Source organism: Danio aesculapii, chromosome 14, assembly GCF_903798145.1.
Source record: "Danio aesculapii chromosome 14, fDanAes4.1, whole genome shotgun sequence".
Classification (NCBI taxonomy): Eukaryota; Metazoa; Chordata; class Actinopteri; order Cypriniformes; family Danionidae; genus Danio; species Danio aesculapii.
The window spans coordinates 55,453,207-55,471,984 of NC_079448.1; the positions used below are offsets into that span (position 1 = coordinate 55,453,207).

The 18,778-nt window shown below is 36.2% G+C and overlaps 1 protein-coding gene across 2 annotated transcripts in view; it reads left to right on the forward strand.

Annotated features, from left to right (window-relative positions):
- The window catches only part of LOC130241001 (metal cation symporter ZIP8), a 35,678-nt gene extending 17,232 nt beyond the window's left edge, over positions 1-18,446 (forward strand). Inside the window, exons 4-8 of one of the 2 annotated variants that reach the window (XM_056472699.1) lie at positions 5,238-5,360; positions 5,805-5,933; positions 13,929-14,118; positions 16,584-16,768; positions 17,294-18,446. In XM_056472699.1, the coding sequence (XP_056328674.1) occupies positions 5,238-5,360; positions 5,805-5,933; positions 13,929-14,118; positions 16,584-16,768; positions 17,294-17,443 (777 nt within the window). In that variant the 3' untranslated portion in view covers positions 17,444-18,446. The remainder of the gene's footprint in view (positions 1-5,237; positions 5,361-5,804; positions 5,934-13,928; positions 14,119-16,583; positions 16,769-17,293) is intronic. The other variant, XM_056472700.1, reaches the window with a different exon arrangement.
- Positions 18,447-18,778: the final 332 nt, after the last annotated feature.

Genomic DNA, 18,778 nt, shown 5'->3' on the forward strand with positions numbered 1-18,778 from the left:
CGTCAGGATGTGGAGCTTCAGAACATCATCACTCTCAGTCTCAGTGCTGCACGTGGAAATGCAGAGAAACTTTAGAAATAAAAAAACACCTAAAGATGCTAAAGATGTTCACTTAGGGGGTAAACTGAGACTCTTCCAGCTAAAGCAGAACTGAAAAACATCTCAGGAGAATGAGTTAACTGCATAAATAATGAAAGTTTTAGATGGATTGCTGATGTAGATGCCAAGAAATAAGACAAACGACATGCAAATAAGCCCTACAGTGGCGATTCCTACAATACTTCATAGGCTGTTCCAGATGCCAGTAGCTGATCTGCAGATGCAGATAAATAAATAAATCAGTTTTCTATATTTATTTATAAAGCTCATTTAAAAACAGCCAAAGTTGACCAACATTCAGCAAATAAAAGCAACAAAACAGTGATCAAGGAGTATTAAAAGCGAGAGGAAATAGATACAGTAGGTCTTAAAATCGGACTTAAACACAGAAATTAAGGGGGAAAGTCTAATGTAAGTTGGTAGAGTGTTCCAGAGTTTAGGATCAGCAACTGCAAACACTCGATCGTCTCGTTTTTAAAGGTGTGTTCTAGGCATGGGGAGTAAATTGAGATCATAACATCTCAATGATCGAGACAGGGTATACGGACAGAGCAAGTCTGAGCAAGATTACTGACAGCTTTGTATACGGTCACACTTTATTTTGATGGTCCGTTTGTTGAATTTAAGTTACATTGCATCTAATTCTCATTAAAGTATAAGTAGACTGTTAGGTTGGGGGTAGGGTTAGTGTAAGTTGACATGTACTTGCAAAGTTTCTTATATCTGTTGAATGTCTGTTTCATCAGATATTAAGCAGACAGTTTACTAATACTCAAATGGACCATCAAATGAAAGTGTTCCCTTGTATACAAATAATAAAAATTGTCTGAGGTGCAGGATTTTACGACAGAACTGATCTGTTTGTTTTCATCAAACATAACACAGAGATTTCTCGCACACTGGGTTATATGTGGGGCCAAAGATCCCACATTGACATTTAATAGAGAATCTTCTTTGTGCCCAAATAAATATCATATTATGAATTATGATGGAACTCACAACACAATCTCACGGCAATTCGTAACTTTTTGACTTAGTGGCTAATTCGTATGAATTCGTACGATCTAATTCATACAATTTAGTACGATTTGCTCATCCCCCGAATGACGGTTGGATTTAGGGGTGGGGTTAGGTGCCACGCCTCCTTTTTAAAACTGTACAATTTCGTACGACTGAACTCATACGAATTAGCCACTAAACTGACAAAACGCAAAATACTTGCGTTTTCTCGTGAGATCAGGCTGGAACACACTGTACAAAATTATTTGATCTATGAGTCAGGACAACATATGTTTTTATTTTAGCTATAACTTACTATTAAAATAAGTAATTATGAACTTATTCAATATTTTAAGTAACGCAAGCTATTTTATTGGAGTTTAATCTGATGTAAATTCAAATCACTCATGAGGTTAATTTGATTCAGCTTAAACATTTAATCCTGATTTCTTGTTTTTTTAGCAGTGTGTGAATAAATAAAACTAAGTGTGTTTTACGTTGAGTTGCTCGCAAATTGAGTTTGATGTCTTAAAAAATAACATCAGTAAGATTTTATTTGGGTGCAGTATGAAGGCTTTCCGCTAAAGTAAATTAGTTTCCTACTCGTTTTCAATGTGTTCATTTTTTTATATATAATATTTTATTAAGCAGAAACTTGAATGACAGTAAGTACACGACATGCACTGAATAGTATAATCTGCTGGTTTTAAACATTGTGTAATAATGAAATACAGTCATGTAAACAACTGAAACATTACCCTAAACCCAACCCAAATTGACCCCACAAAAATATCAAATAAAAATAAAATAAAAAAACGGGAGGGGAGGGGGTGGTTTAAATCTAAAAAGAAGGTATGGTGTCGACAAAAGAAATCACAGGGCTCCTCTATTTATAAAATAAACTGACTGAGTCCCTAATAGAGCGTTTCACTTTTTCCAAATGCAAAAAAAACATTAGGTCTTTCAGCCAGGAAAGATTTGCAGGGACATATGGGGATTTCCAATTTAGCAATATTTTCCTTCTGGCTAGCAATGAGGCGAATGCAATAATATCAATATGGCACTTATTATATAAAGTGTCATTAGGAGGTAGACCGAAAAGTGCTATTATTGGGCAGGGTTTCACAGGAATATTAAGAGCCCTTGATAGTATGTCAAAGAAAGAATACCAAAATGAACTCAATTTAGGGCAGGTGTAAAATGTGAGGACAAAGAGCATCTAAGACATCTGCCATCAGCTGTTATAGACAATGTGTTCATTTTCACTGCAAACACAAGTGCGACCCTTTATTTCAGGAACATTTAAGCTTACGGACTGCTCGAGGATTTTTGGGTGCTTGTGTGTAATTACATGCCAGTTGCCAAAACCTTAAAAAAAGTTGTACCCTCAAGTTATGCTCTGTGCTATAAATTGATCCCATTTTGGGCTGAAATATTTAAAACTCTATCCAAAATTTTACATCGTGAATTAGTTTTCGACCCACTTTTGGTCATATTTGGAATTTCAGACAAAACTAGATCACTCCAGGATTCTCAAAAACAACTGTTGTCTTACAGCCTTATTGTGGCAAAGAAGCTGGTTCTAAGGTTTTGGAAATCAACAGAATCCCCATCATTTAGATCTTGGCTGGAAGAATTAACTAAATTAGCACATCTGGAAAGGATCAGATTTCTTATGGCAAAGAAATTGAAAAAAATTTGTCAATTTTTTTCAATTTCTTTGCCATAAGAAATCTGATTTGGTCTCCTCTTCTCCTCTATCTTGAAAGTGTAGGTTAAAAACCCAGATGGTGAAGGTCACAACAACAAGCTTTAGTCCCAGGGGTGGGGTGGGTTTTAGGGGTTAGACATTTTGTGTTCTTTGAAAAGTGTATTCTGGGTTTGTAGGAATTACTAATTATTTTATTTTATTTATTTATTATTATTATTATTATTATTAATAAAAAAAAATTAAATTTCATTTATTTATTTATTTATTATTATTTAAATTATTATTATTTATTATTGATTTCTATGTGTGTGTCATTTAATTTGTTGATTTCTTTTTTGTAAAAAAAAACTAGAGATGTTGTAATATTTGCTAACGCTATGCAATGCAATGAATAACTCAATAAAACACTTTTAAAACAGATTTTGTAGATGTGTTTTCTCAAGAACTGAGTTACTCTACAGTTCATTTGAAGAATGCTTGGGAAGAGGAACTGGGTATACAGATTGAGACTGATACATGGGAGGAAAGCCTCAGTCGAATTCAATCTTGTTCTATTAACTCCAGGCATCAGTTAATTCAATTTAAAGTAATGCATAGACTGCACTACTCAAAATCTAAATTACACAGAATTTTCCCTACCATCTCCACTACATGTGACCGGTGTAAGTCTGCTCAAGGCTCCCTGACCCACCTCTTTTGGCCGTGTCCAAATCTTTATGATTTCTGGTGTGACATATTTAAATGGCTTTCCGATATGTTTGGCTTTACCTTTACACACGACTCAGAAATTGCTATATTTGGGTACTTTAGTTATCTGCTGGATCATAATGTGTCCATACAAAGCACCATCATTTATGGAATGATTATTGCGAAGAGTGTCATTCTAAAACTGTGGAAACCAGATTCTGTTCCTCAATTTAAGACATGGTTAACTTATCTTACTCAAATATTGCACATGGAAAGAGTCTCAACCATTCTTGATCATCTGGACCAACATAATGCAGATTCTGAGCAGCAGTAATGCTTAATATGCTCACTACCCCTATTGACTGTCTCTGTATTTTCATTGAAACCATTTATTTGCCCTAATTGTTTTTTCAATAATAACTTTTTTTTTCTTTAATTATTTTTGTATCTATTTTTCTTTATTTTAATTATTATACCCATTATTTTCTTTGTATTATCATGCTTATTCCTTGTATTATTGTTGTGTTGTTTGGTAATTATTGGAAAATGTAAAACTGATAAAAACACTTGCTAAAAAAAGGAATATAAAGTTAATTAGTTTATTCAATTCTATTCTGAAGCTTAGGGAAATAACTGAGAAAGTCTCATTTTTATGATCATGTACTGAAGACTTCTTGCAAAGTATTTTACAGTATTTTAAAAACACAAAAATACAAGACAATAAAGCATTTTAATACAAAATATGAACTCATTTCCATAAACCTCATCAAATACAAACTACCAAATACTATTTTATATTTAAAATACATATTTTGCACACATGTATCATAAATACCTGCCATCGCTGAGTGTGCATTTATTTTTGTGCATGTGTATTTGTGTATATGCGTGCACGTGTGTGTGTGTGCGTACACATGCGTTTATGTGTGTGTCTGTGTGCTTGCGTATGTAAATTTATATATATGTTTGTGTGTATTTTTGTCTGTGTGGGTGCAAGTATGTGTGCACATTTGTGTGTATGTGTGTGCATATGCAATTATGTGTGTACATGCGTCTGCATTTGTGTGTGCGCACATGTATATATCTGTATGTTTGTTTGTGTATTTCTGTGTCTGCATGCGCATGTGTGCATGTGCACTCGTATATATGTGTGCACATTTATGTGTGCACATGTTGGCACATGCATTTATGTGTGTGTATTTGTGTGTGTGTGTATATATTTGTGTGTATTTTTGTCTCTTCGTGTGCATGTGTATGTGTGCATTTGTGTTTGTGCGCATTCAGTTGTGTCTGTGTGCATTTGTGTGCAATTGTGTGTGTGTCTGCACGTGCATGTGTGTTAGTGTGTGTGTGGTCCTGGTATTCATCATGTTCTGGGGACCAAATGTCCCCACAAGTATAGTAATACCAGTAAATTTTGACCTTGTAGGGACATTATTTTGGTTCTGATGGGCAAAACGGCTCGTAAATCAGACAGAATGAAGTATTTTGAAGATGTAAAAGTGCAGATTGTTTTCTGTGAAGGTTGGGTTTAGGAGACAGAACATACAGTCTGTACAGTAGAAACATCACTATATCTGGGGGAAAGGCCCATACAGCTATAATGTGTGTGTGTGTGTGTGTGTGTGTGTGTGTGTGTGTGTGTGTGTGTGTGTGTGTGTGTGTGTGCATGGAAAGGCCTGGTATCTGGCTTAACTCGTTCAAAAACACATTTACATGATCAATTCTTCTATGTATACAGGCATTCGGGTTTGACCCAAAAGCAGATGGTTACGTGCTTCAGTCTGTCGGGGTCTTCGGTGGATTCTACGCACTTTACATCATTGAAAAAATCCTGAAGATTGTCCTCAAACCAGAATATGAGGTACATTTATCTCATCTTATCTAGTGTCAGGAATGTTTTTGAATGCGTTCCAAGAACTCAAAAGTGTGGCATCTAGATAAGTGTTGAATTATACTCTGTATAGGACACAAAAAGATGATACTATTTTATACTTGTCCATACACTGAGATTACTGCACTTTACAGTCTAATAAAGTGATTTAACCTCTAATCAACGGGCTGTATTTGTTTTTACAGTTTGATATACTGTAGTAGTTGCATAAAGAGCAGCACAGTGCGCAGTCAGCAGGTCATTATCTCCCAGCGCACTGATAGCGTTTATTTTGTGATGATGACCTATGGCTGTTTATTACATGTCGTATAATAATAAACGGTGCAGTTCCAGATCTTCCTTGATGGTCAGATGTGTTTTTCTTTTTTTTAAAAAAAAGCATGCAGTAATCATGTGAATTGTGTTGTATTTCAGCAGGGTCACAATCAATGCCAGTCTTCAGAATGTGGCCAGCAGAACCCCGGATTCACAAACTCAGATTCAGAAATGAACCTTGCCATTAGTGACAAAATCAGCATCACCTCTGAACCCGCATCCGAACGGGTATGACTGCACAGATCTCACAGAAATATATAGCAATTACGTTATACTGTAATTCATTGCTACTTAAATTTAAAATCAAACATGGATTTTTTGCTGACTAATGTCATGTAAGATCTATGTAAAAATGGGTAACACTTTATTTTGATGGTCCATTTGAGTATTAGTAGACTGTCTGTATAATATCTGTTGAGACTGCTTCGTCAACAGACATTTAAGTGACTATAAGAAATTTTGCAAGTACATGTCAACTTACAATAACCCTAACCCCAACCCCAACAGTTTACTTATAATCTAATGAAAATTAGTTGGCATGTAGATGCAATGGAACTCAATTCATCAAAATGAAGTATGACCAAAAATGTATTATTAAAAGCTGGGAATGGGGGGGGGGGGGAGTTGATCATGCTCATTTTGCCCAATCTTTAAACCTGTTGAGTAGTACTGCATCCATTTTTTTCTCCCGAAAGGCTTTAGTTTTTAAGTACTGATAAGAAGAAGATGGAGCTTTGTGATTATTTCTGGGAAAAAAAACAAGGACATGGAGGTGTGTTGTGGGCGGAACTAATGAGGCAACAGTGATGGACTACAACCTATGATAACCCTATAAATAAAATCTGAACCCTTTGACGTGTACAATCACACCTGTGAGATCAGACTGAGATCAGCTGTTAAATTCAGATCTGTCTTCACAGCTGGCATTGGTCCGGAGGAAAAAAACAAGCACATTGCTTGTCAAAGATCAAATCTTATCTGTTTTACTGTTTGTTTTGGGTCACAGACAATTGAAAAAGTCCCTCCCACTTGAAGGTCTCCCAACCTACTTGCTGCATAAGTCCCTCCCACTTGGAGGTCAGCTTTATTTCTATACATTGTCAAAGCAGCTTAAATAGATGAAGAATAAAAAATGAAAGCCATAACAATGTTTGAAATTATAGAAACATTCCAGCATATCAGGCAGACAGGAGAGTAATGGTAGAATGCTGGTGTAGTTCTAGTTGAATTAAAACTGATTGTCTCTGCTGAAGTCTGATCCACTGAATAGCAACTCCACTAAGATAGAGCTCTGCTACCCCAAACCAAAGCAAGCTAGAGATGACAGTGACAAGGAACCAAAACTAAAACTGATGCATGTGAAGAACAAACCTTGGAAGAAACCAGGGTAGCACTTTATTTTGCTGGTCCATTTGAGTATTAGTAGGCTTTCTGCTTAATGTCCGTTGATACAGACATTCAACAGATATGTAACTGACTATAAGAAACTTTGCAAGTACATGTCAACTTACACTAACCCCAACCCTAACCCCAACCTGACAGTCTACTTATAATCTATTGAGAATTAGTTGGCATGTAGATGCAATGTAACTTAATTCAACAAACGGACCATCAAAATAAAGTGTGACCGAAACAAGACTCAGACCTGGCAACCACTTATCCTCTGGAAAACATAAACCATCTGAAGGTCTCTCAACCTACTTGCGGCGTAAATACATCCCACTTGGAAGACTCCAAACCTACTTATGGAGTAAGTCCCTACCACTTGGAGGTCTCTCAAACTATTTGTAGAGTAAGTCCCTATCAATTGGAAGACTACCAACCATATTGTGGAGTAAGTCCCTACCACTTGAACGTCTCTCAACCTACTTTTGTCATAAGTCCTTACCACTTGGAGGTCTCCTAACCTACATGCAGAGTAAGGCCCAATCCTAATTCTACCCCTTAGCCCTTCCCCCTACCCCTCATTTTGCGCGTTCATGTCAAGGGTTCAGAACACGTCAATTCTCTTTAGCTTGAAGGCGAAGGGCTAAGGGGAAGAGGTAAAATTTTTCAGGACCACACTCGAAACCAAGGGGTAAGAAAATTTCCCAGAATACACCAGCCACAACGGCAGAATAGCTGCACCAGGAAGTAAGGAGATCCACAAATTAGTATTTTTTTGTCATTATTCCGATTTTTTTTTTTCCGCGATCTATAATCCATAATAATAACTCCTGTACAGCAGTCCCACAGTCTGACACTTAATGACACTCAAATACCCTGTCAATAATGTCTAGTGGCTGGGAATGAGCTTTTTACAGTGTCTGTTATAATGTTAATGTTGTTTTTGGTGTGTTTACATTGATGAGTAGCCACTGTGTAAATGCACAGTATAGTTACGATCTTATTGCCACATTATATCATTATTATGATAATATCATTCCCTTTAGTGATTTCCTGAAGTTAAATACCAAAAAATAGCACAACTGGAATAACTACAGCAGTCGTGATCGTCTGATCTCATATGAAGCATGAGATCGCAAGGACATATGATGCCGTGTGCAGGTGCTGTAGTGTTGTCCCAATTTTTAGGGGTGAATACCGAAGCCCTTCCCCTTCACCCTCGGTTGTAAGGGCCAAGGAGAGAGGGTAGGGGTACAAAAATAGAATTGGGATTGGGCCTAAGTCCCTACAACATGGAGGTCCTCCAACCTACTTGTGGAATAACTCCCTGCCTCTAGGAAGTCTCCCTACCTACTTGCAGATTAAGTCCCTACCTCTTGGAAGTCTCCTAACCTACTTAGAGTAAGTCCTTTCCACTTGGATGTCTCCCAACCTATTTGTGTGGTAAATCCTTTCCACTTGGAAGACTCCAAACCTACCTACGGAGTAAGTCCATACCACTTGAAAGACTCCCAACCTACTTACAGAGCAAGTCCCTACCACTTGGAGGTCTCCCAACTTACTTGCGGCGTAAATCCCTTCAACTTGAAAGACCTCCAACCTACTTGCAGAGCAAGTCCCTACCACTTGGGGGTCCCCCAACCTTCTTGTGGAGTACGTCTATTTCACTTGGAAGACTCGCAACCTACTTGTGGAGTAAGTCCCTACTAACTGGAAGACTCCCAACCTACTTGTGGAGTAAGTTCCTACCACTTGGAGGTCTCCCAACTTACTTGCAGCATAAATCTTTCCTTTTGGAAGACTTCGTACTAACTTACGGAGTAAGTCCCTACCACTTCAAAGACTCCCAGCCTACTTGCAGAGCAAGTTACTACTACTTGGACGTCTCCCAACTTACTTGCGGTGTAAATCCTTCCCACTTGGAAGACTCTGAACCTAATTACGAAGTAAGTCCTTTCCACATGGAGGTCTCTCAACCTACTTGTGGAGTAAGTCCCTACCACTTGGAGATCTCCCAACCTACTTGTGGCATAAATCCCTCTCCACTTGAAAGACTCCCAACCTACATGCAGAGCAAGTCCCTACCACTTGAAGGTCTCCCAACCTACTTGTAGAGTAAGTCCCTCACTCTTAGTAGTCTCTCAAACTACTTGGGGAGTAAATGCTTTCTACTTTGAAGACTCTGAATTAACTTGCAGAGTAAGTACCTGCAACTTGGAGGTCTACTAACCCACTTGTGGACTCTCTCTTATTTGGAGGTCTATGGGCTGCAGAGATATATTGTTGGACAGTTGACCCAAAAAATTAAATATGGCATCATTTTGTGTGAAAATTAACATTTTTTACACAATGTTTTCTATTTTTGAGGTAATTTCTAGCATGAAGTCAGTATTATAGTAAGGAAATATACTCTTAGTTATCAATAATCTTTCTCAGAGACAGCGAAGACAGCAAGGCAAAAAGTCAGCTGCATAAGCTTTCAGATGCAGTCAATGAGTCCCTCCCTTTATAATGTCCACTACGGTTAAAAAACGTATTCACTGCTGCTCTTATAGCTGTGTGAATTGCTTCCTTGTCCTCATTTGTAAGTCGCTTTGGATAAAAGCGTCTGCTAAATGACTAAATGTAAATATAAATTCTTTAAAAAATAAATGCGATTATATAACTAAATATTGAGGTGCTTTTTATGATTAATTGTCTGATTTGGGGTTCATAAAAATCGAACATATGACCAAATATGATTAATCTTCAATATGATTCATTTGAAACAGCCATGGTTTAAATTAATAACCACAATTACACCACAACAGGCCTACCCAGAAGAATTTGACAAAAAAAGTCATGTGTGTAAATAATTTCTTAGCACTTGACTTCCATCGTATTTTTTTTTGTTACTAGTATGGTAGTCAATGGCTTACAGTTTCCTACACGTTCACATGTTTATTCTACTGTAACCCGAAATGACCAATTATATGAGTGAAACATAACAAATATTTGTAATGATATGTAATCTATAAAAATTGTTTTATTACAGCAATGGTAAATATTTTATGACTACATGAAAGTGTCTTCCTTTATCAAAAATAAGATAATACAAATTATTTACCACGACAATGGAGATATATCATTAAATATCAAATGAGACGGTGGTCAATGGTTAAACAGAATCGTGTGATATCAGCTGTCCTTCAGAATTTGATAATATATAGAGATCAAATAGAGTTCAGACAGATGTTTACATCTCATTTGCATGTAAACAGTGGGTTACATAAGAAAGGTAATTAATTACTGATCATTATTTACATTCCCAATAGGGAGTGTAATTATTACATGACCTTTCAGCTTTACTTAAAGTAAATATTACATATTTATTATATCCATAATAGCACATTCTTAAGCATTTCGATAACAAATATTACATTCTTTGGTTACATTTTTAATAATTAATCGTGTATTCATGCAACTTTTCTTTTTGTTAAAAAATATAAGTATTCTACAGAACATACAGTATTTGTAGAACAAAAATTACAATTGCTCTCCTCTGAATTGATCAACATAGAGCTGTAGAATCAAATCAAATCCCTTTTATTGTCACATCATCAGAAGCACGTGTGCTGTGATGAGTGAAAAGCTTAGGTGCTGGCTCCAGACGGTGCAAAATACAGATGGTGCAAATACAACAACAAACAACAGCATACTCCCCGCAAAAAAAACAGTACAATGTAAAATTGGCAATGTTGACAGCAATATGTACAATGAATAGGTGTACACATAGCTGTAGGCAGTATTGTTTTAAGTATGGATTGCTTAAAGTGCAGTGCATGCTACATATTGATGGTGTGCAGTGAGAGGTATGGAAGAGTTTGTGTGGGGTGTGTTAAGTGTTCATCAGCCTGATAGTCTGAGGGAGGTGTTTGAGGAATTTATTATTTTTCAGTATTTAAGGCAAGTATTATATGTAGCTGTACTTAAATTATGTAAAAATTACATGCAATCCCTTACTTTACATTTCAGTGATTAAAATATAGTAACTAATTACACTCAAAACTGCATGAAAAAAAACAAGGAAAAAAACTCAAAATATGATGGAAGTCAATGGCTGTTCAGTATATTTTAAAGTTTATTTTATAGAAATTAAAGTTGAAGTTTAGGTATCTACTTCTTCAGTTTATTTAAAATAAGAAACTCAAACAGATCTGGAACAAGATTAATTAATAATGGCAGAATTTCGTATATTTGATACTTTATATAGTACTTTGTTTTAGTTTTTCTGTTAACTTCTGTTCATTGGACACCTCAGTTTAAAGAGACACAGGGGAGGGTGGTGGGGGTAGTTGAATTGATATATCTCATTATATTTTTCAGCCTGTATGTTTTGTTAACAATAAAAAAAAATACAAAAAGTCAAACTGAAACAGCAAATGCATGCAATGAAGACCACATTGTCAATAAAATGTAAAAACAAAATAAAGACATAATAGCAGACTTTCCATTTTAGGGCAAACTGTGCCTCTAATGTACCTGTGTTGTCTTTAACATCAAATATGGAAACATAACCAATTGTTTTTATCAGAATACAAGTCATTATCAGAAAAATGTTATCAATACAGTGTTTAATGCTGCTCAAAGGTGAAATGCATGCGTCTACACACCAATTGCATAATACTATCTAACTGTTGTGCACAAAAAAGCATACGAATTAAGCAAAAGGTCACACATTGACATTTATATACAAATTACAGCCATGTAGTCTGAAGGTCAGTGGCCTTTAAAGTATATTTCAATAATGTGTTTTAATGAATGATTTTTAATGAGGGATCCTTCAATAGAGTCTCTTTAATAGTTCATCAATTGATTTACACTCAATATACCTGAGAAGAGTTTTGGACGTTGAAACAGTGAATAGGAATATCATGGAAAAGTGCATGATTTTATTAGTTTTTGCTTAAAATAAATTGAAAAATGATACACAATCTACTGTACAGGGACTTTTAAAGCTGTTTTGCATAGTTTTGATGCTTTAAAAATCCTTTTTTTGAGCCAATTATAAATGATAAAAGCAGGAACTGTAATATTGATCAGAATTACACGGCTCTCTGGAATACTTCATTCTGTTTGCTCAATCACCACATTGCAAAGAATTTTATTTAAGGGATAATTTTAAGGTTCTATCTAATTTAATTCATTACGCAGGCTTTATTCTGTGTAAACAACCGGCAGAATGTACATTATTCTGTTTATTACATGCCTACTTGCCACAGAACTGAGTTGTAATAATTTACTAGCTCTTTAATTAAACGCTGTTCAGTCAAGAACAGCGGAGTGACATAAGCATTTAATATACAGTATAAATATATTCACTTACAGTCGATTCATATTACACGGATGAGTTTGTGTTATTACTTTTATGGGTTGTTATCTGGGAAAAACATGCCTTGAAATTTCATGATTGCCCAATCAGAATCAAATGTTTCAGAAAGCTGTGTTATAAGCAGGATAATGTACATGCAGCTGTTTGTTAGCGCAGAATAAACAGACAGATTTATCAGTTGTTAAGTCTGAAGAGCTTTATTCTAAAAAAGCAACCCAATGGATGTACATTATCCCTTACTTGACAAATAGAGAGCACATTAAAACATGTTGTCGCTTGATATTAATTTGGGCTTGATGTTTAGTATAAATATTGTTTATATTGAATTCCACTATTATTACTGCTCATTTTCAATGACATTTTCATTTATTTTTAAAATATTTTATTAATAATAATAATTGGTGATGCAGTGCCGCAGTGGATAGTGCTGTTGCCTCACAGCAAGAAGGTTGCTGGCTCAAGCCTCGGCTGGGTCAGTTGGCATTTCTGTGTGGAGTTTGCATGTTCTCCCCATGTTGGCGTGGGTTTCCTCTGGATGCTCCGGTTTACCCCACAGTCCAAACACATGTGGTATAGCTGAATTGGGAAAGCTAAAATTGTCCGTAGTGTATGAGTGTGTTTGTGAATGAGGGCATATATAGAGATTTCCCGGTGATAGGTTGCAGCTAGAGGGGCATCCGCTGTGTAAAACATATGCTGGATAAGTTGGCGGTTCATTCCGCTGTGGCGACCCCAGATTAATAAAGGGACTAAGCTGAAAAGAAAATAAATGAATGAATAATTCAATAATGAATTCTTTTCGGCTTAGTGAATGAATTCTTTTCGGCTTAACATTAAAACATGTTGACTCCCCACTGAAATGACAACTGACCCAGCCGGGGCTCGAACCAGCGACCTTCTTGCTGTGAGGCCATCATGCCACCCACTGCGCCACTGTGACGCAGCTACCTTAGAATTGTTTTTTCTAAATTAAATTCTAAATTGCAACTTTTTTGTTTTGTTTTTTGATAAATCATTTCTTTCCTCTCTCAAAATTCCAAGTTTGATCACTTGCAACTTATTTACAACTTTAATTTCATGCAGAGAAATGTCAGTTTTAATCCCTTTTCAGCTTTTACTTTAATTGCAACAGACATAAATGTTTAGTTTCATTCTTAAGACATTTCCTGTAAATAAATGCTGGGTTCCAGACAATTGATTTGTGTTCGAATAACATTAGTAAACACAAGTAAACACAAGTAAACTTATTAGTTTTTGCAAATCTAAGTGGATCGAACATGAAACAATTAAGTTGTCCTGAAAAAAAAACTCAAAAATTGTGATGTTTCAGCTTATTTTAGCTACAAGTAGTTTTGTTGCCTTTTCTTGAATCTGTGATGTATTTGCTGTCATTTGGCAGGTATTTCTGACCTTGTATACTAATGTTATCTCCAGCATGTACAGTAATGATAGATTTGACTTCACAGGGCTCTTGCAAATGGCTGAGAGGCAGAAATTTGTCCAATGTGAAGACAGTGGCGTGGATGATTAGTCTGAGTGATGCTATCAACAACTTTATTGACGGAATTACCATCGGTGCCTCATTCTCCGTTTCCCTCGTGAACGGATTCAGCACCTCCATCGCCTGCGCAAGTGAAGAATTACCTCATGAGCTTGGTGAGAAAAACAGGTTATGTTTTGTATATGTTCAGGTTATGTTCAAGTTATGTTCTGGTTATACTCTGGTTATGTTCAAGTTATGGTCAGGTTACATTCTGGTTATGTACAGGTTATGTTTTGGTTATGTTTAAGTTATGTTCAAGTTATGGTCAGGTTAGATTCTGGTTATGTTTAGGTTATGTTCAAGTTATGGTCAGGTTACATTCTGGTTATGCTCAGGTTATGTTTTGGTTATACTCTGGTTATGTTCAAGTTATGGTCAGGTTACATTCTGGTTATGTACAGGTTATGTTTTGGTTATGTTTAAGTTATGTTCAAGTTATGGTCAGGTTAGATTCTGTTTATGTTCAGGTTGTGTTCTGGTTATGTTCAGGTTGTGTTCGGTTTATGTTTTGGATATGTTCAGTTTACATTTAGGTTAGGGTTAGGGTTATGTTCAGGTTGTGTTCGGTTTATGTTTTGGATATGTTCAGTTTACATTTAGGTTAGGGTTACGTTCATGTTATGTTCTGGTTATGTTCAGATTAAGTTCAGGTTATGTTCAAGTTATGGTCAGGTTACATTCTGGTTATGTACAGGTTATGTTTTAGTTATGTTTACGTTATGTTCGAGTTATGGTCAGGTTACATTCTGGTTATGTACAGGTTATGTTTTGGTTATGTTTAAGTTATGTTCAAGTTATGGTCAGGTTAGATTCTGGTTATGTTTAGGTTATGTTCAAGTTATGGTCAGGTTACATTCTGGTTATGCTCAGGTTATGTTTTGGTTATACTCTGGTTATGTTCAAGTTATGGTCAGGTTACATTCTGGTTATGTACAGGTTATGTTTTGGTTATGTTTAAGTTATGTTCAAGTTATGGTCAGGTTAGATTCTGTTTATGTTCAGGTTGTGTTCTGGTTATGTTCAGGTTGTGTTCGGTTTATGTTTTGGATATGTTCAGTTTACATTTAGGTTAGGGTTAGGGTTATGTTCAGGTTGTGTTCGGTTTATGTTTTGGATATGTTCAGTTTACATTTAGGTTAGGGTTACGTTCATGTTATGTTCTGGTTATGTTCAGATTAAGTTCAGGTTATGTTCAAGTTATGGTCAGGTTACATTCTGGTTATGTACAGGTTATGTTTTAGTTATGTTTACGTTATGTTCGAGTTATGGTCAGGTTACATTCTGGTTATGTACAGGTTATGTTTTGGTTATGTTCAAGTTATGGTCAGGTTATGTTTTGGTTATGTTTAGGTTATGTTCAAGTTATGGTCAGGTTAGATTCTGGTTATGTTTAGGTTATGTTCAAGTTATGGTCAGGTTACATTCTGGTTATACTCAGGTTATCTTCTGGTTTTGTTCTGGTTATGTTCATGTTGTGTTCTGGTTATGTTCAGATTAAGTTCAGGTTATGTTCAGGTTATGTTCAAGTTATGGTCAGGTTACATTCAGGTTATGTTCAGGTTTTGTTCTGGTTGTGTTCTGTTTATGTTTTGGATATATTCAGGTTATGCTCTGGTTATGTTCAGTTTACATTTAAGTTACGTTCATGTTATGTTCTGGTTATGTTAAGGTTACTTTTATCTTATGTTCATGTTATGCTCAGGTTATGTTTGTGTTATTTTCAGGTTATGTTCTGGGTTTGTTAAGGATATGTTCAGGTTTTGTTCATGTTATGTTTGGGTTATGATATATTCAAGCCATGTTGAGGTTAAGTTCTGTTAAGTTTAAGTTGATGCTATTTTCAGGTTATGTTCTGGTTATGTTAAGGTTACATTCAGGTTATGTTCAAACTAAGAAATCTCAAACCAAGATTACACCAATCAGCTGTGAGCAGAGTGACAGTAAAAACACCTCTCATTTCTCTTCAACCTGATTAAAGGTCACTATATAGTAAAACATCATTAAAAGATAAAATTGTCAGATCCTAATGATTTATATGAGAGAAACACACAGACTAATTGCACAGAGACCAGTACCATGAAGCTGGATTAGCTGCTTAGCCAGTTAGTTTTAGTTTAGTTTGCAGCAATCCTGGGTTTTAGGTCCCTTAAAGGTAGCTTGGCTTTAATTGTTCTTAGTTGCCAGGGTAAAACATTGCACGGTTAACCGGCTGTAGAGTAGGTTATGTTCTGGTTATGTTCAGGTAATGTTCAAGTTATGTTCAAGTTATGTTCAAGTTATGTTCTATTTATGTTCTAGTTATGTTCTAGTTATGTTCTAGTTATGCTCTGGCTAAGTTCAAGTGATGTTCTGGTTATGTTCAGTTTATGGTCTGGTTACATTCAAGTTATGTTCCGGTTATGTTGTGGTTATGTTCAAGTTACTGAGTCAATTAAATTCCCTATTGAGTAACTAAACTGCATTTCAGACATGGTAATTTAAAAATAAATAAATACAAATTTAATCTTTTTTTTCTTAAAAGTACACTTACCCAACACTACTCCAGAAAACATCAGCTGCTCTCTGTCTCCCCCTGCAGGCGACTTCATCATCCTCCTGAATTCAGGTCTCAGTGTCCCTCAGGCCGCCTTCTTCAACCTGCTCTCGTCCTGCTCCTGCTACATCGGCCTGGTTGTGGGCATCTTATTGGGCAGCACTTTCAGCCCCGGCCTCATCTTTGCACTCTCCGGTGGCATGTTCTTCTACATCGCCCTGGCTGACCTGGTGAGAATACAGCACACCACATCCAAGAGGGGTGCTGTGCTGTAAAATCCACCCCTGACAAATTATGCACCCCCTTTGCTGAAGTCACTACCTGATTTCCTAATCCCAACCACAGCTCCTAATCCTAACCCTAACCCCACACCTAATCCCAACCTCACCCTATACTGGTGAATGAGGAGGTGCGTAATCTGGCAGGGGTGCACTTTTCAGCACTACACTGAGTTTTCTGGATAACATTAAGCAAGGTGCGAATTATACAGTGACGATTGGGGGTCAACTTTTTCGTAATGTTAGTTTGTGCAACACATGTTTCAGTGAATCAAATGTATGTATTTATTTAAATGACACCTAATTTATTGACAAAACATAATTAAGCTTTTAATTTGCTGCAGTTTTTTTAGTAATTGCATGTGTTTCCATTAAACGCAGCAGGTTAAGCTCTCTCGGCCACTTCAGAAATGAGTGTAAATGCTTCTGAATGAACTGAATGTGTTTTTACTGATCTTCTTCCTCCGACTCCTCTAGTTGCCTGAAATGAACACAATCGCCACTGAAAATGTGCACAGCACAAAGTCCGACATCCTGTTTTTCGCCATCCAGAACGCAGGACTTCTGACCGGCTTCGCCGTTATTCTGCTCGTCACGCTCTATGGAGGAAACATCAGTCTGGGCTGAGCCTATTTACACCATCACATTCTGCTTTAAAGGGATAGTTCACCCAAAAATGTATATTTACTCACTATTTACTCTCCCTCAAGTGGTAACAGACTTTTATGAGTGTCTTAAAGATGAGCTATTATGCACAAATTACTTTTATAAGGGGTTTAAGCCCAGTTGTGTCAGCAGTGTGTGAATATCTCCAGCAGCCTCTAATGACATACATGAATAATTGTATGTGTTATAATCAGACTTGCTAAAACTAGTCTGCAGAAACACTTTGATTGACATTCTCCCTTTGTACGTGTCATCAGAGGGGGAAAGCCCCGCCCACTAGTGCCCATCTCTCCCTCATTAGCATAAACAGCCCTAAGTGAGAAGCAGCCAAATGCCATTAGTTTTGAATATGTCACTATGCTGACACACAGGTGTTTGAAGCTCCGCCCTCTTCTGAAAAGAGCCCAATCTCATTTGAATTTAAAGCGACAGTCACCAATACGCCACAATTAGGATCAGAGCCTAAAAGGGTCAGCTTCAGAGAGCTAGAGAACATTATTCTCAGCTCAAACTTACACATACAGTGACTTATTTTACATCTTGCGAAAAGGGGCATAATTAGTTCCCTTTAAACAATGAAGATATTTTAAAGAAAACTCAAAACCTGTAACCATTGATTTGCAGAGTAGGAAAAACATACTATGGAAGTCAATGGTTACCGGTTTCCAACATTTTTCAAAATATCTTCTTTTTGTTTTCTATATAGAAAGAAACTCAAAGGTTTGGAAAGAGTAAAGGGAGAGTAAATGATGACAGAATGTTTTGGGTGAATTGAAAAACGCTTGAAAATAAATCACTAGGTGTAAATATAGGGCTGGGGGATATTACAATACAATTTCTTATCAGTTGTAAACACTATTTTCATCCCCCCTCTGAAATGTTTATAATTTTTCTGATATTTCAGCTGGGTTTTTATTTGCTTTCAGATTGAACTGGAAAGTGTTAAAAAAAGTGCTTCAATTTGATTGTAGACTAATAATACTGACCATTATTTTGTAAATAGCCAAATTGAAGAGATTAGACTTTCTCCAGAGGAAAATATAATAGGAATTTCTCTGTAAAACATCACTTGGGAAATATTTGAAAACAAAATCCCTATTTCACATAAACTAAATTAATTTTGTCTTCAGCTGTTTCACATTATAGTGAATTCAATCAATTAATAGATTATATACAGTGTACAGAGCAGAAAAAAAAGACTATTTCCTTTATACATTGGAAAGTTTCTACTCAAACATGTGCTCATTTACATGTGATTGCTGTTCTCACTGTATTTAATCTTCAGGGAAAATGTTT